Source organism: Loxodonta africana, chromosome 1 (genome assembly GCF_030014295.1).
Source record: "Loxodonta africana isolate mLoxAfr1 chromosome 1, mLoxAfr1.hap2, whole genome shotgun sequence".
NCBI classification, from domain to species: domain Eukaryota; kingdom Metazoa; phylum Chordata; class Mammalia; order Proboscidea; family Elephantidae; genus Loxodonta; species Loxodonta africana.
The window spans coordinates 97,171,898-97,198,406 of record NC_087342.1 but is presented as its reverse complement, the minus strand read 5'-3'; the positions used below and the strand labels follow the sequence as shown (position 1 = coordinate 97,198,406).

General features: G+C 39.9%; 1 protein-coding gene across 1 annotated transcript; it reads left to right on the top strand.

Moving 5' to 3' along the window:
- The first annotated feature begins 4,112 nt into the window (after positions 1-4,112).
- LOC111747584 (HLA class II histocompatibility antigen, DR beta 5 chain-like) lies at positions 4,113-16,192 on the top strand. Its single transcript, XM_064285163.1, has 6 exons — positions 4,113-4,293; positions 11,484-11,753; positions 13,934-14,215; positions 14,934-15,044; positions 15,520-15,543; positions 15,847-16,192. Exons 1-6 carry the CDS (start codon positions 4,194-4,196, stop codon positions 15,858-15,860), a joined length of 801 nt encoding a protein of 266 aa, XP_064141233.1. The 5' UTR covers positions 4,113-4,193; the 3' UTR covers positions 15,861-16,192.
- Positions 16,193-26,509: the final 10,317 nt, after the last annotated feature.

Below are 26,509 nucleotides of genomic sequence, written 5' to 3'. Positions count from 1 at the left end.
TTTTTTTAGTTAACTGGAACCTTTATTTTTGTCTTAACATCTGACCAGACAACTCTAGTAGCACTTTTTTTTAAGGTCAGGCCTCCAATTTTGAACTTTAGAGACTAACAGGTTATTCTTTTGCACCCAGACCATTTTGAGCATCTAAAAAAGATGGTTGTGTAGTACCATCAAGTTTTGCTCCTTTATCTTGTTTGTGTAAACTTATGAAATTGCACATAGAATAAAAAGAGGAATACTAGCAAAAATTAATGAGACTGGTATGCTTCAAGTTTCTTAAAATGGTTCTACAATACTGAAGAAGTTGATTTGTTTGACAGGCACTACACATAGAACGACTTGTCCAGACAAGTCTTCTCCCCCTTGGGGAACCTTTTATAAATATTCAAGTGATTTCATTTAGGTAGTTTGGCTTTGGAGGATGGATAGAAGGTTTCTCATCTACAAGGGTGAACTCTCAGCAAAATAAGTCCTAAATGATTTTATTATTTGTTTTGGAAAAACCAAATAGCATTCCAGGTATACACTTTACAAGGAGCCCTACAAAATAGATGGTAAAGAAGTTGGTACGGCTCAACAGATTGATCAACTTCTTCATTGCAGAAACCACCTGGAATTATTAGATTGTGGCCTAGAGGAACACCAAAGTGGATTTTGAAAAATAACCGTCAGTTCTGTGCTGGATAAAGAGGCAGACACCTTGTCATAGCACAATGAACCCAAGCTCTAGAGCAAAGAGAAAAAAACGAACTCTTGCTACATACAACGTGAACGGGCAGGTCTATGAGAATTCTAGTTGTTCTCTGTATGACTACCATATGGCAAACTTTGTGGTGCAAAAGAAAAACACCGTGGTAAATTATTATAAAACAATGACAAATTGAGTCAAAGAATGACATTCACAATGGCAGAAGCCCTGTCACCTGACTTAGACAGTAATGGAAGACATCACTGAGCTACCACTGGAAATGGCCTTACCAAGCCTGTCACATGGCATAGTCTTCTGTCGAAGAAGATGATTTTTCCATGGAAAGAAGAAATTGGCTTGTTTATCCATTTCTTATTATTCGTATTTTTTTTTTTTTCCTTAAACATAGGAACTAGTGGCCTGCTTCTCACTTCAGGTTGACCTGAAAACTCCTGAGGATATCCTACTAGGACAAGTGACAGACTTTCTATGCTAGTTGTGCCTTACTGATATCTAAAACAGCCCACTTTCCAATATTTACTGCAGCCCCTCAGGTTTACTAAAAGTGAGTCCCATTGTATGACAACTTATTGGGCTCAGAAATTCTAATAATACAAAATTCATTCTGCCTGTTTTCAGTAGAAAGTTTATGTTTCTGATTTTACTTATTTGTCTCCAAATGTATTGGGACTTACCTCCCATAACTGCAAACCTACAGTCTCATGTATCGAGATCAGAGACTGTAGAACTTCTGTACTGAGAACCACTTTCCTCCAGGACAGAATTTAACTGCCTTCTCCTCAGAAATAAACCCTTAAATGACACCTCTCATACACAGCCAGAGTGGAGCAGGAGAGGTTCTCCTCTCACTTCCTGTGAAAAAGTTCAGCCTGGAGATCACCACTGGGATGGATAGTTTGCTGATAGTTACTATAATGTTTTACTAAGCTATGTTTACTTTGAATATATATTGAAAAGCATATGAGATATCATTTTGAAATGAGCACATTTTAATTACTTATAAAGGTATACAACATACAGAATTTAGATCATAGTTGGTGTCCCTTTCTTTTTCAAAATAAATTCAAATGTTTTGTAAATTGTGTGTCAAATTCATAGGAACAAATTTTGTTAGAGTTCTCTTTAACTATGTTTCAGCATGTTCTTGTTATAGAGTCACTTTTCTTTCCCATTCCATTGTGATCTATAACACTAAGGTGAACTTTAGCTTGGCTTTCCCAGATTATCACACATTACAATGAGCACAAAGTACAGTTTTCTGCTTGTGAAATGAAATGTAATATCCCCCTGGTTGCATCTGCACCCTTGCCAAAAATCCTGAATTATCCTTGGGGTCTAGAGACACAGTTTCTTCTCTAACACAGGAATAGTTGTGGCCTCTACACAATCTCTGCAGGATATTTTGAACCATCCACATTAATAGAAATATACTTCTCCAAAATGAGACGCTATTTCTATTCAATTCTGAGATGGTCAAACTGCACTTGAGGTGTTGCACTGCATTGTGGTGAGAAAGATGAAACAATGATTGAGAACAGGCTGGATTTAAGAATGTTGAGGTCACTGTTAATCTTTAATAACAAAGAGACTATGGATGTCACTACATAAGTTCAAATTCTGTCATTTCTAGAGGAGAGTAAGGATGGTAATAAGGGGAATCTTTTAAAGAAAGTGGAATTGCTATGAAGAAAAAAAGCTCCCCTAAATGATAGAAAATGCTGCCATTCATTAAAAGGAATAGCCTTAATGACTAGTCAAATCCATGAATTAAGGTGATAAAATATTTTTAATATAAGGGACACTCTTGCCTTCAGACACTGAATGTAGGTGGTATAATGACGGAGCTCGTGGGGTTTGGAATCATGTATAACCTGATTCAACCTGGAATGTACCATTTATTAGCCTTGTATCTTTACAAAACTTGTTTAATCTCCATCATTTTTTTCTTTTCATCTGCAGGGATAAAAAGGGTACTCAACTCAAGTGAGAATTAAATAAAAATAAGATGCCTAAAAAGCTCTCAGTACAATCCTTAGTAGAAAGTAAAATGCTCAGAAATTGCTCAATAAAGTTTAATCAGCTTTTATTGTAAAATATTGAGTATCTTGTCACTAGAATATTAAGTAAGTCACACAGAGAAAGACTGCTTGCTAGAAGTGTGGTAGATGTGAATTACTGGAGAACGTTAGATGTAGTAGCTGTTATCTAAAGTTTATTCTGAATCAGAGATGTTGCATTTATTTTGATGTCTTTAATAGTTACCTAAAAGTCGAATGATGTGTTTCAAATTATATGATTACCTCGAAGGATGTAATTCCTGGTTTTTCCACAGTTTTCTATTTTCTGACTGTTCTATGAGGTATTAATTATCAAAGTCTCCTTATCTCATTCCCTAGGATTAAGCAAGGGAAGAGGGTCAATTCAGAAAAATATCCCCAGGTAAGGGAGAAAATCATAATGGGAGCTGAGAGCAAGGGGCTGAACACTTTCCCACACAAATATTAATTATTCTAAAGCAGGCTTCTTGTGCCAAAGGCTGACCCTGAGTCCTTTATTGATCTCTCAGCCCCTTGCAGCCTTTGATTTGAACCATTTACCTTATTACATTATTAGGTTCAGCGCTGTGCAAAGGTGCCTTCAAGACCCTCCATTCCACATAGATTGCCTCCCATATATATTCTGGAGGTGCCTCTAAACAGTGACAGTATCAGGAGAAAAACATGAAAAATCTTTTCACCCAGGTTAAATTATGGAGTACCTTTCAATTTCCTTTTGTTTATCAGAGGCATCCCTACCTCTAAGGAGGTACAGACTATACTCTCCAATCAAAAACTATAATTGTGTCAGCTCCTCAGTTACCAGGGAATGCTGCTTCTTGAGGGGGCTCCTAATGCTCAAAGAATCACAGCATTTTCCAGTATTGAGATTCCTGAAAAAAATCACCATGTCTTTATTTCTCCTGTGGAAAGTTAATTTTCCCAACTCTACAGCACAAAGTTATGTTGATCAAGATTAAAGATTAAAGGTCTCCTAATTTGCAGTCATCTTTCCTCCACCACCTCTCCTCCTAAACACACACACATGTGCTTGTCCAAAGAGCTCCTTCTCCAACCATAGCAGAGATGAAGGCTTCTAAAGGGTTAAACTTGTGTGTACACATCACTGTCCAGCACAGGCTGCCTCACAACAGTGGTCATTTAAAAGGCTTTAAATGTAGTTGGATCAAATCTTTAAAGTACTAACTTGAAAACACCCTCTGAATGAAGGAAAAGTCCGAGCTTCAGAAGAGGACCTTCATACTAAGTAGCTGACCAGCAACTGATGATGCTATTTCTCTCGAATGCTGATTGGTTGTCATTGCCGAGGCTACGCAATCCAGAGGCAATACAATGAGTTCTTTGGGATGTGAGTGGAGGAGGGTCACAGGCCTCTTTGAGGGGACTTCCCTGTTCCTCTGTTACCCTGTGCTCTCCTGTTCTCCAGCATGGTGTGCTTGTGGTTCCCCGGGGGCACCTGGATGGCAGCTCTGACTCTGATACTGATGATGCTGAGTCCTCCTCTGGCTTTGTCCAGGGACACCCGACGTAAGTGAACACGATGGCTGGTAGCTATTATGGGGTGGGATGAGTAGGGAGTTAACTTTGTCACTGTGTCCAGGCTATGTGAAGTCAAGTTCTTCAAAAAAAATTCTGACTTTTTTTTCAGTGATTTTCTATTTCTATCATATGGATCCCAAATTCTTTCTACAATGAGTGAATAGGGAATTCTCCCTGAGAAAGTCATGTCAGGCTGAGACATGAATGATGAGAAGAAGCCAGCCATTTGAATATCTAAGGGACAAGTGCTCCAGGGAGAGGGGACTACAGAGGAAAGGTCTAGATGAGGTAGGATGTTTGCTGTGTTTAAAGGTGAGAAAGAAGGCTACATTGACCGAGCACAGTGAGCAAGGTGGAGAGTGGCGTTCGATGAGGTTGGAGAAGGAGTCAAGAGTCAAATTATTTAAGGCCCTGACAGCCGTGGCAAGAAATATATATATGTTTTAGCTACTATATGTAGAATGGATTGTAGGGTTCACAAATGGAGGCAAGTAAACAGTTACGGAACATTGTAGAATTCGACAGAGAAGTCATGCTTGTGGCTTCATTTAGTGCTCTAGTGAGAAAGACAGAAACATGGACAATTTTAGGATATATTTGGGATGACTTATGGGTGAATAAAATGCAAGTGGTGAGGAAAAGCAGAAAATCAAACTTATCTCTAAGGATTTTGTCTTGAATAACTAGGTGGATGTTGGTGCCCTTTATTGAGCCAGGGAACATCAAGAGAGGAAATGATTTGAAGTGGGAGGCTATAAATAAATGTTTTGTTTAAGTGAGGTTTGATATGTCATTTTGACATTGATGAGAAATTATCAAGAGGTCAGTAAAATGTGAGTCTTGAACTTAGGGAGAGTCCAGGGCTGGAGATATACAAGGTGGTGTCATCAATGCATAGATTGTATTAAATGCAAGAAAATGGAGGAGGTCACATATGGAGATACAATATAGATAGAAAACAAGAAGAGGTTCCAAGGCCAAACACAGAGACATCTTCACATTAAAAGTTGATCTAAGAAGAATGAGTCAGCCAGGGACACTGATAAGAAGTACCAGTGGTGTTTGTTGGAGAAAAACTAAGAGAATGTAATGATGCACAGAAGCCAAGGAAAGGAAATTGGTTACAAGAATGGGGGAGTGGTCAGCTCTGGTGGATACCACTAAGAAGTGGCTGAGGTGAGAACATGACAGAGAAGTGAGCACTGGCTTTGGTGGACTTGACATTGGCAGATTCAGTGGTATATTTAGGTTGGAGACAGAAGTGTTTGAAGAGACAGTGGGGGTTAAGAAGTGAACTCAGGATTAAAGATGAATCTTTTGAGCAGGTGGCCTCAGGAATGGACTGGGATCAGAGAGTCAGCCGGACTTAAAATATAGGAATAAAAGGGCCTGAAGAGAAGTTCGTCATCATTCGACAGTGCTGGGTTTGGTTTTTTTTGGTTTGAAGAGAAGTTGGGAGGAACTGAGAACCAGAGATGTTTGGCCAATAGCAAGGAAGCACTAGGGTATCTTTGTAGGCGATGTTGACTGGTTAGGCACAAAACCAGTAATTCTCACTACAAACATTTATTATTAGTGACCTAAAATACACAAATTGTTGCCCCTAGGTGAAGAGGACAGGGTGATGAGCAAAACAAACCTGGTCTCTGTCAGCATAAAGCATAGTAACATTTTACAGTTACTGAGTACAAAAGGTATAAATGGAAGGGTTGAAAATTCAGATATGGGTGTGTAGAGTGAAATCAGCAGAGTTCCTGTGTGACGCCTGTGTACTGACTACATTATGGTTATGAGAACCTGGGATGAAAAAGGGGAAGTGAAAAAGTCTAAGTGTTTGAACAGTTTGGTAAGTTTAGAAGATGTGGTGGCCAGTGTTGAAAGCTGCTGAGAAATTGAAATGGTGACTGAGAACCATCTATTGAATTTAGGAATAATGAGGTCACTGTCAATTTTTACTGAGAAGGACACAGGCACAGAAGCTGTGGCAGAAGGCACAGAACACGTAATTGACGACTTGCGGGAAGTTAGAATCATGTCCCGGTGAAGTGCTAGGAGGCCGGAGCCAGATTTCCGGAGTTCTAATCCTTGCTTCACCTGCCATGAAATATTTGACTGTGGGCAAGTCATTTAGCCCCTCTGTGCTTTTGTTGCTTCAATTGTAAAATGAGGAAAATACTGTCTCCTTCATGGAGTTGTTCTGAGGATTAATAGAGGCGATGTATGTAAAGCATTGGAAATACTTCCTGATGCACTGTACTCTTAATTCAGTGCGGGCTATGATTTTTCTCTCCATCCACATATCCATGAATGTGACACCCAAAATAACTCTCAAGTCCACCTCTAGGTCCCCGTCTACTGCCATCGTTCATCTCGTGCCTGGATTATTCTAGAAGCCCCCAAACTAGTCCCTTTTCTTCCACTCTTGCCTTTGTCCGTATCCACTTTACTTTTTACTGTGTTGTCAGTGATGTCTGAAAATATATACAGATCTAGAATTTCATTTCTGAAATTTTTAGAGCCAGATGTCTTGTGGAAATTAGAATTTTGGATTAAAAAAATTAACTTTCCCAATTAATTACAAACATCTTCACTGGAATAAAGAGAAGGAACCTATAACCATCAACATTTCTACACCAAACCTCTGAATACTCAGGCTTGGGGAAGAATAGCACTGTGTAGTATGGAGCCGATTTTCATAATAAGGAAAAGCAAATGAGATAGGTAAATATAGAATATACATTCCAATACATTTTTCTTACAGAAAATATTGAGTAATGCTTCCAATTTACATATGACTTGCGTTAAGCTAAATATTAAGCTAATACATATCCATACTTATTACAACCTGTTACTTGAAGATCTCAGAGAGGTAGGTAAATCAGGGTCATTATTCTCTTCATCATCAAGTTGGGTTGGACGATTCATTTTTTCCAGGAAGGAAATTCACAAAGGAAGAAGCAGCACCCACTAGACTGTCACTTTAAAGCTCCTCGCAGCACCATTGCAGCTCTGTGTCAGCAGCGTCTCCCTCACTGAGGAAGCCGCGACGCTCTCAGGCTCTGTAGTGAATGCACCTGTTCAAGGCTGTTAATTAACTGATCCCCTGTTCTCACCATATCACCCTTGGGGACCTTTCCACCTGAGCTCTCCATGTCACTACTGCCACCTGTCACCCCAGGAATGCCCAGCAGGGGCCTCATTGTCAGTGCTCAGTCATTTTGATGGCAGCGTCCTCTGACTTATTGAAACTTTTCCCTGATAAACGCCCATCATATATTGAGGTTTGATATCAGTTTCTTCTCCTTAGTGACGTGACAGTTTTTCAAACCGTCATCTGCTAGCTCATTTCCAAAATCAGGACAGCTCAAAGTCTGTGCCAAACACTTGTTAACGTTGATTGATTCATCTTAGCATGTTAGCAATTGACTTTCTCCAGAAACTTTTGGATTCTTCGACATCTGCAAACTCTGGCAATATAGAGCTTAAAAACTGTTTATAGCCCTGGGCTGCTAGCCTAAAACTTGGCGGTTCAAACCCACCAACTGCCCTGCAGGAGATAGATGTGACAATCTACTTCCATAATTATTGTTGTTGTTGTGTGCAGTTGAGTCAATTCAGATTCACAGTGACCCTATATGACACTGTAGAACTGCCCCAAAGGGTTTCCTAGGCTGAAATCTTTGCAGGAGAAGATCCCCAGGTATTTTCTCCCATGGAGCGGCTGGATGGTTCGAACTGCCAGCCTTTTGATTAGAAGCTTATTGCGTAACCACTGTGCAACGCGAGCTCCAAGATTACAACCTTGGAAACTCCATGGGGCAGTTCCACACTGTCCTATAGTGTCGGTATAAGTTGTAATTGACTCGATGGCAAGAGGTTACTTCGTGGGACAAAAGAGTCCTCGGCCACAGGCTTCAATACAGATGTGTCACTGGGAGAAATTAAAAGCCATAAACGTTACTTTTTACATAAGTTTCAGGAAGGAGTGTGTGTGGAGCAATTGTACACAGACAATACAATTTTATACTTTTCTCCCTTTTTAATCGACTCGATGGCAGCAGGTTTGGTTTTTTTTTTCCTATACTGAACTTAAGCCACTGCTAAAACTGAACTTAAGCCACTGCTAGAAAGTGATTAATAAACCAGACAGAAATCAGATCTCTGGTTCTCCATGTTTTCTTTTTTGAAAATTAAAGCACAAGTATAATACTTAGTCCTTTCAGACATCCCGGATTTTGGCTTTTCCATTGATTGCCCCCTTTTTTGTTTTCATTGTGGTGAAAATATGCGCCACAAAACATGCACCCATCTCACAGTCTCTGCGTGGACAATTCAGTGACACTGAGCACTGCTCACTGTGTTTGGGGAGAACGTGAGCGTTAGCACACCTGCTGTGAGAATCCATCGGAGCTTTTTCTACTCTCTCCTTAGACATCATGAATTTTCTGTTTCTTTAAGAATCCAGTCCCAGTAAAATAAACTTTTTTCCAGCAAAATAAATCTGTTCTCCACTAAGGTTTTCATCAGATGTAATTTGGCACAATTTTCCATGTAATTTTCATCTACTTCATAGTGAACATGGACTTCTTCACCACAGACTTTTCAGATGGTTTTCACCAGTGATTCTCACCCAGGGACAATTTGTCCCTCAGGGGTCACTTGGCAATGTCTGGAGGAATTTTCTTTGTCACAACTGAAGATGCTATGGTATCTAGTGGGTGAGACCAGGGATGCTGCTGAACATCCACAATGCGTAGGAGAGCCCTCCACAACGAGGAATTATTCAGTCCAAAATGTCAATAGAGTTACACACACTGGCTTACACTGTGCTGCTTCGGAAAGTTCTAGGCTCATAGGTTAGACATACACACACCTCCCAACTCACTTTTTCATGGTTTATTTTAGCTTGTTTCCCTGCCAAAACTTTAGAAAATTTACCACTTTGTAGTTGCATTTATTCAATCAATGCAAGTTCAAGATTTTAGCTTTTTTTCTGCCTTATGCAATGTTTTTCAATATTTCATGAGTTCTTGGTCATCGGCATCTCTGCTAACTTTCAACAACTTACCTTTATGTTGTTAAGTCATCCATGGAGGTGACTGGCACAAGTATTTTTAAATGTAATGCCTCAAAGGCCTGCAGTGTTTCTATACTCTATACTTTAACATCTGACGTGTCCTTTTATTTTTATCATTTTAAACTACGAGGTTATTCTTTAACGTTTTTTTTTTTTTTTTTTGACAGTTTCACAGTTCGTAGTCAATTAAACTTAAAAAGAAAACCCAGAAGAATATACAGAAGCATGTGTGGTACATCAGAGCTCTGACACACATCTCACCCCTTATCTCATCAGGTCACATTTGCCAAATGAGTTTTGGCACCAAAGTTAAAAAATGTTTTTTTCTTTTTGTTTTCAGAAATTTTTGGATTTTGAAATGTAGATAAGGGATAGGGTACTCGATCATGTATTAGATCATGGTATTAATCTGCTCAAAATGATAGTTTCTCAGTTCCTATCACATTCGATATAAATCCAAAATCCTAACATCACCTACAAGGCTTTTAAGTACCTGGCTCCATGAGATTTCTCCAGCTGGATCTCTTCTGTCCCTTTTCCTTCACTCTCTGTGCTTCAGTGAGGTCTTTTCTTCAGGTTTTTTTGAAGAGGTTCATTGATTCTTTCGAGGTTTTGGACATGGTATTACCTTTACCCGCAATGTGCCTCCCTTTAGCGTAAACTCCACACATGCCCCACTCTTCCCCTAGCTCACATCAGCTTAATATTTCACGTCATCTGCCTTAGTTATCTAGTGCTGCTATAACAGACATACCACAAGTGGGTGGCTTTAACAAACAGAAATCTATTTTCTCACACTTTAGGAGATGACCGAAAAAGCAAACCTGTTGCTATCCAGTTGATTCTGACATAGCGATCCTGTAGGACAGAGTAGAACTGCCCCACAGGGTTTCCAAGGAGCACCTGGTGGATTCAAGCTACGAATCTTTTGGTTGGCAGCCATAGGTCTTGAGCACTGTGCCATCAGGGTTTCCGTTTAGGGGACTAGACATGTGAAATCTGGGTGCTGACTCTTGGGGAAGGGTTTCTTTCTCTGTTGGCCCTGGAGGGAAGTTCTTGTGTCTTCGAATTTCTCTTCCTGGGAGATCTAAATGTGGCTGGGCATCTGTCTTCCCCCATGTTTCCTTGTTGTTCAATCTGCTCTTTTTATATCTCAAAAGGGATTGACTTAAGACACACCCTACAGTCACACTGAGTCATTAACATAACAAAGAAAACTCATTAGGATTTACAACACATATTTCCGGGGACACAACTGAATCCCTAACATCATCTTAAATGTCACTGTTCAGGGCAGCCTTCCTTCTCTGGCACCGTAAGGCAATCTAGATCACACCATTATCCTCTGTACAGAAGGCCACACTTTTCCTTTTTTGACAGTTCTCACTCCTGTATAATGTCTTGTGTGTTTGGTTTTTATGTGGCACTTTCGCTACAATTTTAGCTGCCTGAGTGGAGGAGGGAAATCTGATTTTCCCTCCGTTGGATTCCCAGGGGGCAGCACAGGGGGCCCAGGTCAGGACAACAGAAGTGTCTACAGAATGGAGGAGGTGGCAAGTGTTCAGGGAAACAGGTGAAGAACCATGGGAGGTGAGAGGACAGAAGGCTTCAAGAATGGGTCGTGTAGACCCGAAACCAAAAATCAAACCCGTTGCCGTCCAGTGGATCCCGACTCATAGCGACCCTATAAGACAGAGTAGCACTGCCCGGTAGGGTTTCCAAGGAGCACCTGGTGGATTTGAACTGCCGACCTTCTGGTTAGTAGCCTAGCTGTTAACCACTAGCCACCAGGGTTTCCGTAGACGGCAGGGATGGGGGCAAATCCTCACCTGGCTCCGACCTGGAGGTCTCCCGCCCAGTGTCTAAGCAGGAGAGGATCACAGGACCTGGGACCAGGCGGGCGCCCTCCGCCCTGCGGGCCTCAGTCAGGATCAGGCGGGTGAAGGATGAAGCCGCACAGGCCGGTGGCTTGGTGTTGCGGGTGGAGCCCCTCAGGGGTCTTTAGTGCCGCCACCTCGCGCCAGGGGTCCCTGACTGGTGGCTTCGCCGTCAGTTTCTTCCCGAGAGGCCGCCCGTGACCGGATGTTTCCTGTCCCCACAGCACGTTTCCTGCGGCAGTTTAAGTTTGAGTGTCACTTCACCAACGGGACGGAGCGGGTGAGGCTTGTGGAGAGAAACATTTACAACCGGGAGGAGTACGCGCGCTACGACAGCGACGTGGGGGAGTACAGGGCGGTGACGGAGCTGGGGCGGCGGAGTGCTGAGCACTGGAACAGCCAGAAGGAGCTCCTGGAGCGGAGGCGGGCTGAGGTGGACACGGTGTGCAGACACAACTACGGGGTTGGTGAGAGCTTCACGGTGCAGCGGAGAGGTGAGCGCTGGGGGGGGGGGGACTCTGTGTGTGTGTGTGTGTGTGTGTGTGTGGTGCAGGCTGGGGTGTGAGGGGCAGAGGGAGGCAGAGTGTGGGTGTGTGTGTGTGTGGTGCAGTCTGGGGTGTGAGGGGCAGAGGGAGGCAGAGTGTGGGTGTGTGGGGTTTGCGGGTGCAGGAGGGGGTCCCTCAGGTTGTCCTGGGGCCACTGTGGGGAGAGCTGGGCGGAGGGGAGATAGGAGAGTCAACATTTGGGATAATGTGGGGCTCCTCCCAGGCTGTCCTTAACACAGGACCTTCTCAGCCATGAATCCCTGAAATAAAAAGTGTGTGTTGTTAGTTTGCGTTAAGTATTTCATTGAGGAAAAAGTGCCAGAATAGTTTATTTATTTATCTTTTGGAGGATGGAGTAGAAGGAAATTCTGAGCAACCTCTGTCTTTTCTGAGGCTTCTTTTAGGTCTAAATTTCTTGCTATTTTTGCGGGTTTTTTTTTTTAACATATATAGTTTTACATGGTTGAAATAATTCTGAAACTAGCTTTTTTCAAGTGTGATTTTTTACTAACATACTGATGTTGCAATTTTTATAATAGTATTATTCAACTAGCTTCAAATTATTGTTTTCTATGGTTGTAACTATTTACCCCATGGTCTCCTTCCTTAGGTCTTTTTTTTTTTTTTTTTTAATATTGCTGAATATTCAGTTGAAATTTTCTCTTTTTATTTTTAATTTCTATTTCTTTATCTCTGAGGCTCTTAAATGTTTTTTCATATATTTATTGGTCCATTTTAATTCCTACTCTAAGACTTATTTATTGACTATTATCTCTAGGGTTCTAGTTTTTTTCAGAGAAATGGGTTCTCTAGGAAGTAAGATTACTAACGTACTGCTGCTATTTGATTCTGCATTTTCTTCACCTTCTGGTTTATACTTTGACTCTGTTATTTTCAATGTTAAGAATTTAAACATTTTGATTAAATGAAATGCTTTGCAAAATTGTTGCTAATGATTTACTATCAATCTTAAATCTACCACTTTGTGGTATCATGAAAAAGTTGTCTCCCAAGTTTCTCCTTCTTTTTTAAAAATAATTGTATTAACTGAGGATCTGCTAGTCTATGAGATTGTCCAAAGCCTTAAGCACATATATTAATGAGCCCCAGACCCTGCCCTGACCTCAACTGTCAGTTCGGAAAGAGAGACAGTTGAAAAAGGGAAACAATTCCAATACTAGATATGTTTGTTTTGAAAAAGGAGAGACATTGAACAGAGGACAGTACATATTAGAACTTTTTTAAATGAAAGACTTCCCTTATGACTTTATCCCACCAGACCCCCCTGCTTTCCTTGGGACTCAACTCACAGAGTTAGACAATCACCTCTGTCTATTCCTGCCTCCCAGTGGTAGAACCATTTCTGTGGCTCTAAAGGTGTGAGCGCATCAAGACGACATTCTAGGACTTCATGCTCTGATCTCCCCACCTATCCCGCTGCTGTTCCCCAATCTCTCAACACTACTTCAAATCACCTTTTCTCTCAGAGTAAACGAGGATAATAAATAACAAACATATATAGAATACTAAATCCAGCCACTGTTTTATGTATTTTAATTGCATCGATTCTCCCATAACACTAAGAGATAAGTTAATCGTATTATCCCTCACTACAGGTGAGAAAGTTGAAGCACCGAGGAATTAAAAAACCCTCCCAGGAACATCCAGTAAGAGGCAGAGCCTGGATTTGAACCCAGCCACCTTGGCACTTAAAGCCACGCCTTTCATTAAACACTATATGCTTTACGAAGATTATAACAGTGAATAACTGTTTCAATTATCTAAAAACCCACAATGTTGTCAATGTCTCTCAAATCTAATGGGTTAATTTCAAGGCCCCTGACATACTGACTTGTATGGCCACATGGCCAACTTGAGGGAGACCTGAGCAAGACTTGGGAGCCTTGGTGGCATAGTGGTTAAGAGCTTAGCTGCTAACCAAAAGATTGACAGTTCGAGTCTACCAGCCACTCCTGGGAAACCCTGTAGGGTTGCTATGAGTCAAAATCTACTAGACAGCAATTTTTTAAAAAAAAGTATGCCAGACTAGGCTTGAAGAGAGACAAAAAGATAGCCAAGAAGGCTTACTATGACTTCCTCACTTACTCTCTCTGCCTTTTCTCTCCTAGTTGAGCCTGTGGTGACTGTGTATCCGGCAAAGACTCAGCCCCTGTGGCACCACAACCTCCTGGTCTGCTCTGTGAATGGTTTCTATCCAGGCCACATTGAAGTCAGATGGTTCCGGAATGGCCAGGAAGAGGAGGCTGGGGTTGTCTCCACAGGCCTGATCCAGAATGGAGACTGGACCTTCCAGATCCTGGTGATGCTTGAAACCATTCCTCAGAGTGGAGAGGTTTACTCCTGCCAAGTGGAGCACCCAAGCCTAACAAGCCCTGTCACAATGGAATGGAGTGAGAAGCTCTCTGGCCTCATTAGTTCCTAACTCACCAAGAACGGGGCTTTGCTTATCTTTGACTATAGGGTTTCCCCTCTTCACATTCCATGTTTTCATTTTTTCCATGTTCTCCTCTCCTTCAGCACAGGTCACTGAGGGTAGCAGCTCTGTGATCCTTTCCACAAATACCTATAACCCTGGGGAGGTAATTATGCCTAGCAGGCAGTAATGACATAGTCCCTGTTTGAATCTTCTCATGATATCACAGGACACCGTCACCCTCTTGGCCCTGGGTGCCAGGCCCCTGCTTCCTCGGCTGGGCTTCTGCTTCCTGTGCTGTTGCTCTGAGCTGTATAGATGGTCATTGTGATCTGAGGAGAGGAGCGTCCTCTACAATGCAGGGCCCTTCCTGACCTGAGGGGAATGTGATCTCAGCTCTGCCCTTTATTAGCTCTGTCACTCTAGACAAGCTACTGAGCCTCACTGAGTCCCAGGCTCCTCACACATCAGCTGTGTGGTCAAACCTCATGTCAGGGTGTGATATTAATGAATTCAGTGCCTCAACCTTGTACCTCCACAGTGAGATATTTAATATTTTGTTTTCCAAAAGTAGTCAGTTATTCTATTTTGCAGAACAGACTTCTTCCCCCATTCTCAAAGCTCTGAATCTCAGAATCTCAATTAGACAAGTTGGATTTGGGGTAAAAATCACTAAAACTGGCTTCTTCTCTTAGGGGCACAATCGGGATCTGCACAGAGTAAGATGCTGAGTGGAATCGGGGGCTTGGTCCTGGGTCTGCTCTTCCTTGGGGCAGGGCTGTTCATCCACTTCCGGAACCAGAAAGGTAAGGAAGCTGGTGGTAGCTGGGGTTCCCCATGGACTACTCTGAGGAGGAAATAGGGCTTTGTTCAACTTATTTTTCCATATAGCAATGATCTTGTATAAAGCTTTTGTTTTCCTGTCAATCCCAAATTTTGGGGCATTCAGAAATAAAGAGCCCATTGTTCTTTCGTCAAAGCACAAGGGTCATAACCTGTGGCAGATAAAAGAAAGGCTACTGTGCATGGAGATCTTGGGTCAGGATCCTGGGGTAGATGAAAGAGGAACTACTGAAACTAAATAAAATGATACTGGATTTGTGTGTCAGAAGCTTCACAGATTGCAGGCTCTCAGACTCGGCCCTTTTTTCTGCCATTATGTAATATGGGTTGTGGTGTTAAACAAATCTCAGGTGGGAGACCTAGAACTGAGGACGTGGTGTGTGGGGACCGATGTACCTCTATATCTTATAAACATACGTTTTCTTCTCTCTTCCCCAGCACGCTCTGGACTTCAACCAACAGGTAATACACTTTCATTGCCTTTTACAATGAGATTTGGTTCTCCTAGAATTATAGTAGAGGAGATAAGACAAGAGACAGAAATATCAGGAAAAACTGAATTCAGACTTCTGATCAGGCAGTTTGTACTGAGATTCTTCTTTCTGCTTAAAAGCCCTGCTCTAGAGTAGCGTTGGGTCATGGAGACTTAAGGCATGTTTTTCTTTCTTCAGACTGCATTGCTACAACCTGAGGGTCTGAGAGAGGGAAAAAGTATTTGTTCATAGAGTTAGGTTTGGAAACCACACTGTTCTCTGTCTTCTTCAGGACTCCTGAGCTGAAGTGAAGATGGTGACACTCAAGGAAGAACCTTCTCTCCCAGCTTCTTCACAGCATGAAAAGATTTGAGCTTCACTCTTCTTCTTCCATGAAGAGAATGCTTCTTCAGGATCTGGCTCACTCCTGGTTCACTGACCCTATAGAAAATGTTGTCATTGATGAGTTTCCTCAGCCCCTGGCCTTGGCCTGTAGGTCTCGGATGTTGCTTAGAGCGCCTTGTGTTCCTTTTTCCCCAGTTTCCTTTTTATTCATCCTTACTCCTCCCCATGTATCTGAACTCATTGCTCACATTGCTTCATAAAAGTTTTCTCAAATAAACATGGAGTGAAAATCATCTTCTTCCTATAGCTTCAAGAAAAAGAAGTAGAAATAAGAGAGAAAATGAGGATTGCATTGTAATACAGTAATTGGTTTCACTTGTATTTCTGAATTTTGGACATATGTAGATCCAGAAGATTTCCTTGCCTGCTATTTCCTGGGTTTTCTGTGTCCTGTAAGGAACATTTCACTGTGCTAGGAGAAGGCCCTTTAATGCACCCAGATCATGGTGGTCTCCTTCACCTTTGCATCATCAAAGATAAATACACAGGTCCCTTTCTACCATGGGCTACAGACGGGAGAGAAGAAACATGAGAAACTGTGGTGTCTGGAACTATTAGGTTGCCAGTATTTTTAACTCATTTCTGCATGAAGGCCTATATATTCTTACCAGACAGCATCAGTTCATGGTTTGAATCTTTTTTTTTTTTTTTGGTGGACGTATCGAGTTTGGAATGCCAGCCATAAACCCAATTACAATTTAAAACAAGCAAACAACAGTATTGCTTCTTTGTTTAATCCTTAGAACTGAAGGTGCTGATACTTAATTTTATGGGAAAAACTATATTTTCCAAGGGAATTTTATTAAAAAGAAGCACAATGAGGAGTGACCAACTCTATAATATGCTAAAACATATTATACATTGATTTTAGTAAACACGCTTTTGGTATTGATTCATTGTTGGCTAAATGCACCAGTGAAATAGAGAGGAATAGAAATTAGATGCCAAAACATTTGAGGTTTACTTTAAGATAAATGGAGAGTTTTAGAAAAGTCCATGCTAAACTCATTCCTTTCAATAAAATATAAAGTATAAAATTAATAAGCAGAAATATTATTTTTATTACCATTATTATCATTTGTATATCTAAACCTTTCTAAACCCTGATGCATCACTGGTCGAAATGTATGATGTTACAACCCCTTAGGAAAACAGTTTGTCAAATTCGTAAAAACTTGTACATCTATCATGTTGTTTTGTTAGGCGACATCGAGTTGCTTCTGACTCATAGTGACCTTATGTATAACAGATCAAAACATTGTCTGGTCCTGTACCATCCTCCCTATTGGTGCTATTTCTGAGCCCATTGCTGCAGACACTAGGCCACTGTCGATCTGTCTTGTCGAGGGTCTTCTTCTTGACCCTCTACTCTACCAAGTACAATGCCCTTCTCCAGGGATTGGCCCCTCCTGATAACATGTCCAATTAAGTGAGATGAAGTCTTACCATCCTCACTTCTAAGGAGCATTCTGTCTGTACTTTTTCCAAGACAGCTTTGTTGGTTCTTCTGGTAGTCCGTGGTATATTCAATATTCTTTGCCAACGCCATAATTCAAAAGTGTGGATTCTTCTTCTGTATTCCTTATTCAATGTCCAGCTTTCACACACACAAGAGGTGATTGAAAATACCTTGGCTTGGTCAGGTGCACCTTAATATTCAAAGTGATATCTTTGCATTCTAACACTTCAAAAAGGTCTTGTGCAATAGATTTTCCAAATGCAATACTTTGTTTTCTAGACTGCTGCTTCCATTGGTGTTGATTGTGGATCCACGCAAAGGAAATCCTTGACAACTTGCATATTTTCTCAGTTTATCATGATGTTCTCCCATGACCCAGCAATGCCACCCCTTGACATATACATTTACTACAGCCAATAAGTACAGAATATATTTAGAACTGCTAATTGCACAATGAATACTCATGAAATAAACCCTATGTTAGGCCATAAAACAAGTGTCAATAAATTTCACAGGATTGAATTCCTACAGAACACATTTTCTGGCCACAAACTTATTCAATTACAAATCAATAAGAATATACTTAAACTTTTGGAAGTGAAGCAACATACTTGTAAATAACCCATAGTGTATGGAAGAAGAAATCAAAAGGGAAATTAGAAAATATTTTAAAATAAAGGAATATTCAGTTTTTTCACCAAAGTGTGTGGGGAATAAGTAATGCAGTTCTTCCTGGGAAATTTATGGCTTAAATGCTTATAGTATAAAAGAAGAAATGTATAAAAATCAGAAAGCTAAGCTTAATCTACGAAAAGAGTGGGTTTAACTAAAAACAAGCAGAAGAAAGGAGGTAGTAGAAGCGAGGAAACTAACGAAATTGAAAAGAGAGGTATAATAAAGAAAATCAGCAGAACCAGAAGTTTTCTTTTAGTTTGTTTATTTGATAAACCACTTGCAAGACTTAAAAGGAAAAAGAAAAAAAAAATCCAAATTACAAATTTATCAACATCTGGAATGGAAAAAAAAAAAAAGACATTCCTACAAATCCTACAGACATTATAAGGATACTAAGATGATATTATATTTTTGTGTCAGTAGATTTCAAATCTTAGGTGAAATTCCTTGAATAATACAATGTTTCATTTTGTATTTCTTTGTAACAAATAACCCAAAAGCTTAGTGGTTTAAAACTACAGCCATTGCATGATTTCTCACAGCTCTGGGAGTTGATTAAGCTCAGCTGGGTGATTCTCACTGTCTCTCACGTGGTTGCAGAAAGGTAGCAGGTGGGGCTGGGATCCTTGGAGGCTGAACTGGGACACTGACGCACTCTCCGTGTGCATTGCAGTTCCCGGCCTCTAACGTGGCCTATGTGGTCTCCTCAGCACGGAAGACAGGCTTCTAAGCTGATGTCTCAGGACTTAGAAGAGCATGTTTTCCAGGAGGAAAGTAAAAGCTGCAAAGACCTAAACAAAAAAATAGCTCAGAAATTTTGTGGCATAATTTCCGCAACATTTCATAGGAGCTCTGGTGCACAATGGTCAAGCGCTCAGCTGCTAACTGAAAGATTGGCATTTGATCCCAACCAGCCAATCTGCTTCCTCAAGATTACGGGAAAGAAAACCAACCCTGTGGGGCAATGCTGTTCTGCAATGCACGGGGTCAACGTGAGTTGGAATAGATTCCATGGCAACTGATTCAGTGAGAGCTTTTGGACTCCATGAGATGAATGGCAAATATTTTGCACCCTTTTTGATTCTCCCTCACATAATTTATCGAAACTGAAAGAGACACAAAAGAGAATCTGTATAGCCCTACATCTGATAAAGCAATTATAACTATTAATAAAGTCATCTCTCAAAAGGAAATTCAAGCTGTAATTTGCTTTAATGTTAAATAATAATACCTATTTCCAATTCATGTGGAATTGATTTTTATTGTTGGTTTGAATAGGTGTCACAGTAAATTTTCTCAAATGGATATCCAAGTGACCTAGCAACATTTATTGAAAAGATCATCTCTTCCCACAATGCTCTGCAGCACCACCACAGACCAGGGCACTGTATTTGAGAAGGGATCTGTTTCTAGAATTTCTATTCTGTTCCCTTGTCTTGTTTGCTACACTGCAGCCAATATCATGCCATATTAAGTAGTATACCTTTATAGTAAGTCTTTTTTTCTTGGACTGAATTCCCTTATTTTTCAACATTTCCTTAACTAATCTAAGACCTTGCCATTTACATATGAATTTGAAACTCACCTTGACAATTTCCTCTGCCACCCAAAATAAGAAAAGAGAAGAAATATAATGAATCAAAACAAAACAGGCATGCAAGAAGGCAAACAAAACACCTTGCTATGATTGTCAGCAGAATTTTCCAAAATATAGATCTGGAGAGAAAGAATATGTTTTAAAATATTTAGTCATAAAATTCTCATGTTGGGTATTCTCTCCATTTATTCAGTTATGTTAATGTCTCCCAATGATGTTTTATAGTTTTCAATACAGAGCTCTCGGCCATTTTGGTAGATTTATTCCTAGATGTTTGATATAATTGGATGCTATTGTGAGTGGTTATCGTTCTCTTGACTTTGTTTCCTATTTATTTCTGGTAGAGAAGAATATCATTACTTCATGTATATTAGCTTGTATCCAGCAACATTGGTAAATTTACTTATTAAATCTATTAATGTGTCTATAATTTTTATATTCTAAATACATCATCATTTACAAGACATTTAAAAGAATAAGTGATTGCAAATCTCCCCTCCTTTGTAGGGTTGCTATGAGTCGCAATCGACTTGACGGCAGTGGCTTTGGTTTGGTTTGGTTGCAACCCATATAATATTTATTTATTTTCCTCGACATTTTTCATTGCCTTCAACTTCCATTACTCCAGATATCAAGGAAAAAGTTTTAAACATTTAACCATTGAGTCTGATGCATGCAGTAGGGTAGATATCTTTTCTCAGATTGAGAAAATTCCTTTATAATACCAGTTTGCAAATACATATTTTTTTAATTAACTTTTATTGAGCTTCAAGTGAACGTTTACAAATCAAGTCAGACTGTCACATATAAGTTTATATACACCTTACTCCGTACTCCCACTTGCTCTCCCCCTAATGAGTCAGCCCTTCCAGTCTCTCCTTTCGTGACAATTTTGCCAGCTTCCAACTCTCTCTATCCTCCCATCCCCCCTCCAGACAGGAGATGCCAACACAGTCTCAAGTGACCACTTGATATAATTAGCTCACTCTTCATCAGCATCTCTCTCCTACCCACTGTCGAGTCCCTTTCATGTCTGATGAGTTGTCTTCGGGAATGGTTCCTGTCCTCTGCCAACAGAAGATTGGGGACCATGACCGCCGGGATTCCCCTAGTCTCAGTCAGACCATTAAGTATGGTCTTTTTATGAGAATTTGGGGTCTGCATCCCACTGATCTCCTGCTCCCTCAGGGGTTCTCTGTTGTGCTTCCTGTCAGGGCAGTCATCGATTTTGGCCAGGCACCAACTAGTTCTTCTGGTCTCAGGATGATGTAGGTCTCTGGTTCATGTGGCCCTTTCTGTCTCTGGGGCTCTTAGTTGTCGTGTGACCTTGGTGTTCTTCATTCTCCTTTGATCCAGGTGGGTTGAGACCAATTGATGCATCTTAGATGGCCGCTTGTTAGCATTTAAGACCCCAGACGCCACATTTCAAAGTGGGATGCAGAATGTTTTCATAATAGAATTTATTTTGCCAATTGACTTAGAAGTCCCCTTAAACCATGGTCCCCAAACCCCCGCCCTTGCTTCGCTGACCTTTGAAGCATTCATTTTATCCCGGAAACTTCTTTGCTTTTGGTCCAGTCCACTTGAGCTGACCTTCCATGTGTTGAGTGTTGTCCTTCCCTTCACCTAAAGCAGTTCTTATCTACTAATTAATCAGTAAAAAACCCTCTCCCACTCTCCCTCCCTCACCCCTCGTAACCACAAAAGTATGTGTTCTTCTCAGTTTATACTATTTCTCAAGATCTTATAATAGTGGTCTTACACAATATTTGTCCTTTCGCCTCTGACTAATTTCGCTCAGCATAATGCCTTCCAGGTTCCTCCATGTTATGAAATGTTTCACAGATTAGTCACTGTTCTTTATCGATGCGTAGTATTCCATTGTGTGAATATACCACAATTTATTTACCCATTCATCCGTTGATGGACGCCTTGGTTGTTTCCAGCTTTTTGCTATTGTAAACAGAGCTGCAGTAAACATGGGTGTGCATACATCTGTTTGTGTGAAGGCTCTTGTTTCTCTAGGGTATATTCCGAGGAGTGGGATTTCTGGGTTGTATGGTAGTTCTATTTCTAACTGTTTAAGATAACGCCAGATAGATTTCCAAAGTGGTTGTACCATTTTACATTCCCACCAGCAGTGTATAAGAGTTCCAATCTCTCCGCAGCCTCTCCAACATTTATTCTTTTGTGTTTTTTGGATTAATGCCAGCCTTGATGGAGTGAGATGGAATCTCATCGTAGTTTTAATTTGCATTTCTCTAATGGCTAATGATCGAGAGCATTTTCTCATGTATCTGTTAGCTGCCTGAATATCTTCTTTAGTGAAGTGTGTGTTCATATCCTTTGCCCACTTCTCGATTGGGTTGTTTGTCTTTTTGTGGTTCAGTTTTGACAGAATCATATAAATTTTAGAGATCAGGCGCTGGTCGGAGATGTCATAGCTGAAAATTCTTTCCCAGTCTGTAGGTGGTCTTTTTACTCTTTTGGTGAAGTCTTTAGATGAGCATAGGTGTTTGATTTTTAGGAGCTCCCAGTTATCTGGTTTCTCTTCGTCATTTTTGGTAATGTTTTGTATTCTGTTTATGCCTTGTATTAGGCTCCTAAGGTTGTCCTCTTTTTTCTTCCATGATCTTTATCGTTTCAGTCTTTATGTTTAGGTCTTTGATCCACTTGGAGTTAGTTTTTGTGCATGGTGTGAGGTATGGGTCCTGTTTCACTTTTTTGCAAGTGGATATCCAGTTATGCCAGCACCATTTGTTAAAAAGACTATCTTTTCCCCAATTAAGTGACTCTGAGCCTTTGTCAAATATCAGCTGCTCATATGTGGATGGATTTATATTTGGGTTCTCAATTCTGTTCCACTGGTCTAAGTGCCTGTTGTTGTACCAGTACCAGGCTGTTTTGACTACTGTGGCTGTATAATAGGTTCTGAAATCAGGTAGAGTGAGGCCTCCCACTTTCTTCTTCTTTTTCAGTAATGCTTTGCTTATCCGAGGCTTCTTTCCCTTCCATATGAAATTGGTGATTTGTTTCTCTATCACCTTAAAAAATGACATGGAATTTGGATCGGAAGTGCATTGCATGTATAGATGGCTTTTGGTAGAATAGACATTTTTACTATGTTAAGTCTTCCTATCCATGAGCAAGGTATGTTTTTCCACTTAAGTAGGTCCTTTTTAGTTTCTTGTAGTAGAGCTTTGTAGTTTTCTTGGCTTTGTTAATTCTTTCAATTGTTTTTCTGTTCTCTAATTCATTTAGTTCAGCTCTTTTACATCCTTGGTAAGATTTATTCCTAAGTATTTTATCTTCTTGGGGGCTACTGTGAATGGTATTGATTTGGCTATTTCCTCTTCAATGTTCTTTTTGTTGATGTAGAGGAATCCAAGTGATTTTTGTATGTTTATCTTATAACCTGAGACTCTGCTGAACTCTTCTATTAGTTTCAATAGTTTTCTGGAGGATTCCTTGGGGTTTTCTGTGTATAAGATCATGTCATCTGCAAATAGAGATAATTTTACTTCCTCTTTGCCAATCCGGATACCTTTTATTTCTTTGTCTAGCCTAATTGCCCTGGCTAGGACTTCTAGCACAATGTTGAATAAGAGCGGTGAAAAAGGGCATCCTTGTCTGGTTCCCGTTCTCAAGGGAAATGCTTTCAGGTTCTCTCCATTTAGAGTGATGTTGGCTGTTAGCTTTGCATAGATGCCCTTTATTGTGTTGAGGAATTTTTCTTCAATTCCTATTTTGGTGAGAGTTTTTATCATAAATGGGTGTTGGACTTTGTCAAATGCCTTTTCTGCATCAATTGATAAGATCATGTGGTTTTTGTCTTTTGTTTTATTTATGTGGTGGATTACATTAATGGTTTTTCTAATATTAAACCAGCCTTGCATACCTGGTATAAATCCCACTTGATCATGGTGAATTATTTTTTTGATGTGTTGTTGAATTCTATTGGCTAGAATTTTGTTGAGGATTTTTGCATCTATGTTCATGAGGGATATAGGTCTATAATTTTCTTTTTTTGTAATGTCTTTACCTGGTTTTGGTATCAGGGATACGGTGGCTTCATAGAATGAGTTGGGTAGTATTCCGTCATTTTCTATGCTTTGAAGTACCTTCAGTAGTAGTGGCATTAACTCTTCTCTGAAAGTTTGGTAGAACTCTGCAGTATAGCCATCCGGGCCAGGGCTTTTTTTTGTTGGGAGTTTTTTGATTACCTTTTCAATCTCTTATTTTGTTATGGGTCTATTTAGTTGTTGTACTTCTGAATGTGTTAGTTTAGGTAGGTAGTGTTTTTCCAGGAATTCATCCATTTCTTCTAGGTTTGCAAATTTGTTAGAGTACAATTTTTCATAATAATCTGATATGATTCTTTTAATTTCGGTTGGGTCTGTTGTGATGTGGCCCTTCTCGTTTCTTATTCGGGTTATTTGTTTCCTTTCCTGCATTTCTTTAGTCAGTCTGACCAATGGTTTACCAATTTTGTTAATTTTTTCAAAGAACCAGCTTTTGGCTTTGTTAATTCTTTCAATTGTTTTTCTGTTCTCTAATTCATTTAGTTCAGCTCTAATTTTTATCATTTGTTTTCTTCTGGTGCCTGATGGATTCTTTTGTTGCTCACTTTCTATTTGTTCAAGTTGTAGGGACAGTTCTCTGATTTTGGCTCTTTCTTCTTTTTGTATGTGTGCATTTATTGACATAAATTGGCCTCTGAGCACTGCTTTTGCTGTGTCCCAGAGGTTTTGATAGGAAGTATTTTCATTCTCGTTGCATTCTATGAATTTCCTTATTCCCTCCTTGATGTCTTCCATAACCCAGTCTTTTTTCAGCAGGGTATTGTTCATTTTCCAAGTATTTGATTTCTTTTCCCTAGTTTTTCTGTTATTGATTTCTAGTTTTATTGCCTTGTGGTCTGAGAAGATGCTTTGTAATATTTCGATGTTTTGGACTCTGCAAAGGTTTGTTTTATGACCTAATATGTGGTCTATTCTAGAGAATGTTGCATGTGCGCTAGAAAAAAGTATACTTTGCAGCAGTTGGGTGGAGAGTTCTGTATAAGTCAATGAGGTCAAGTTGGTTGATTGTAGTAATTAGCTCTTCCATGTCTCTGTTGAGCTTCTGACTGGATGTCCTGTCCTTCTCCGAAAGTGGTGTGTTGAAGTCTCCTACTATAATTGTGGAGGTGTCTATCTCACTTTTCAGTTCTGTTAAAATTTGATTTATATATCTTGCAGCCCTGTCATTGGGTGCATAAATATTTAATATGGTTATATCTTCCTGATCAATTGTCCCTTTTATCATTATGTAGTGTCCTTCTTTATCCTTTGTGGTGGATTTAAGTCTAAAGTCTATTTTGTCAGAAATTAATATTGCTACTCCTCTTCTTTTTTGCTTATTGTTGGCGTGATATATTTTTTTCATCCTTTGAGTTTTAGTTTGTTTGTGTCTCTAAGTCTAAGCTGTGTCTCTTGTAGGCAGCATATAGACAGATCGTGTTTCTTTATTCAGTCCGAGACTCTCTGTCTCTTTATTGGTGCATTTAGCCCATTTACATTCAGTGTAATTATAGATAAATAAAGTGTTTAGTGTTGTCATTTTGATGCCTTTTTATGTGTGTTGTTGACAATTTCATTTTTCCACTTACTTTTTTGTGCTGAGACGTTTTTCTTAGTAAATTGTGAGATCCTCATTTTCATAGTGTTTGATTTTATGTTTGTTGAGTCATTATGTTTTTCTTGGCTTTTATCTTGAGTTATGGAGTTGTTATACCTCTTTGTGGTTACCTTAATTTTTACCCCTATTTTTCTAAGTAAAAACCTAGCTTGTATTGTCCTATATTGCCTAGTATCACTCTCCATATGGCAGTTCTATGCCACCTGTATTTAGTCCCTCTTTTTGATTATTGTAATCTTTTACATATTGACTTCAATGATTCCCTGTTATGAGCATTTTTTTGTTAATTAATCTTAATTTGTTTTTGTGATTTCCCTATTTGAGTTGTTATCAGGATGTTCTGTTTTGTGACCTTGTGTTGTGCTGGTATCTGATATTATTGGTTTTCTGACCAAACAATTTCCTTTAGTATTTCTTGTAGCTTTGGTTTGGTTTTTGCAAATTCTCTAAGCTTGTGTTTATCTGTAAATATCTTAATTTCACCTTCATATTTCAGAGAGAGTTTTGCTGGATATATGATCCTTGGCTGGCAGTTTTTCTCTTCCAGTGTTCTGTATATGTCATCCCATTGCCTTCTTGCCTGCATGGTTTCTGCTGAGTAGTCTGAACTTAATCTTATTGATTCTCCCTTGAAGGAGACCTTTCTTTTCTCCCTGGCTGCTTTTAAAATGTTCTCTTTATCTTTGGTTTTGGCAGGTTTGATGATAATATGTCTTGGTGTTTTTCTTTTTGGATCAATCTTAAATGGGGTTCGATGAGCATCTTGGATAAATATCCTTTCGTCTTTCATGATGTCAGGGAAGTTTTCTGTCAGCAGATCTTCAACTATTTTCTCTGTGTTTTCTGTCCTCCCTCCCTGTTCTGGGACTCCAATTACATGGAAGTTATCCTTCTTGATAGAGTCCCACATGATTCTTAGGGTTTCTTCATTTTTTTTTAATTCTTTTATCTGATTTTTTTTCAGCTATGTTGGTGTGAATTCCCTGGTCCTCCAGATTTCCCACTCTGCATTCTAATTGCTTGAGTCTGCTCCTCTGACTTCCTATTGCGTTGTCTAATTCTGTAATTTTATTGTTAATCTTTTGGATTTCTGCATGCTGTCTCTCTACGGATTCTTGCAACTTATTAATTTTTCCAGTA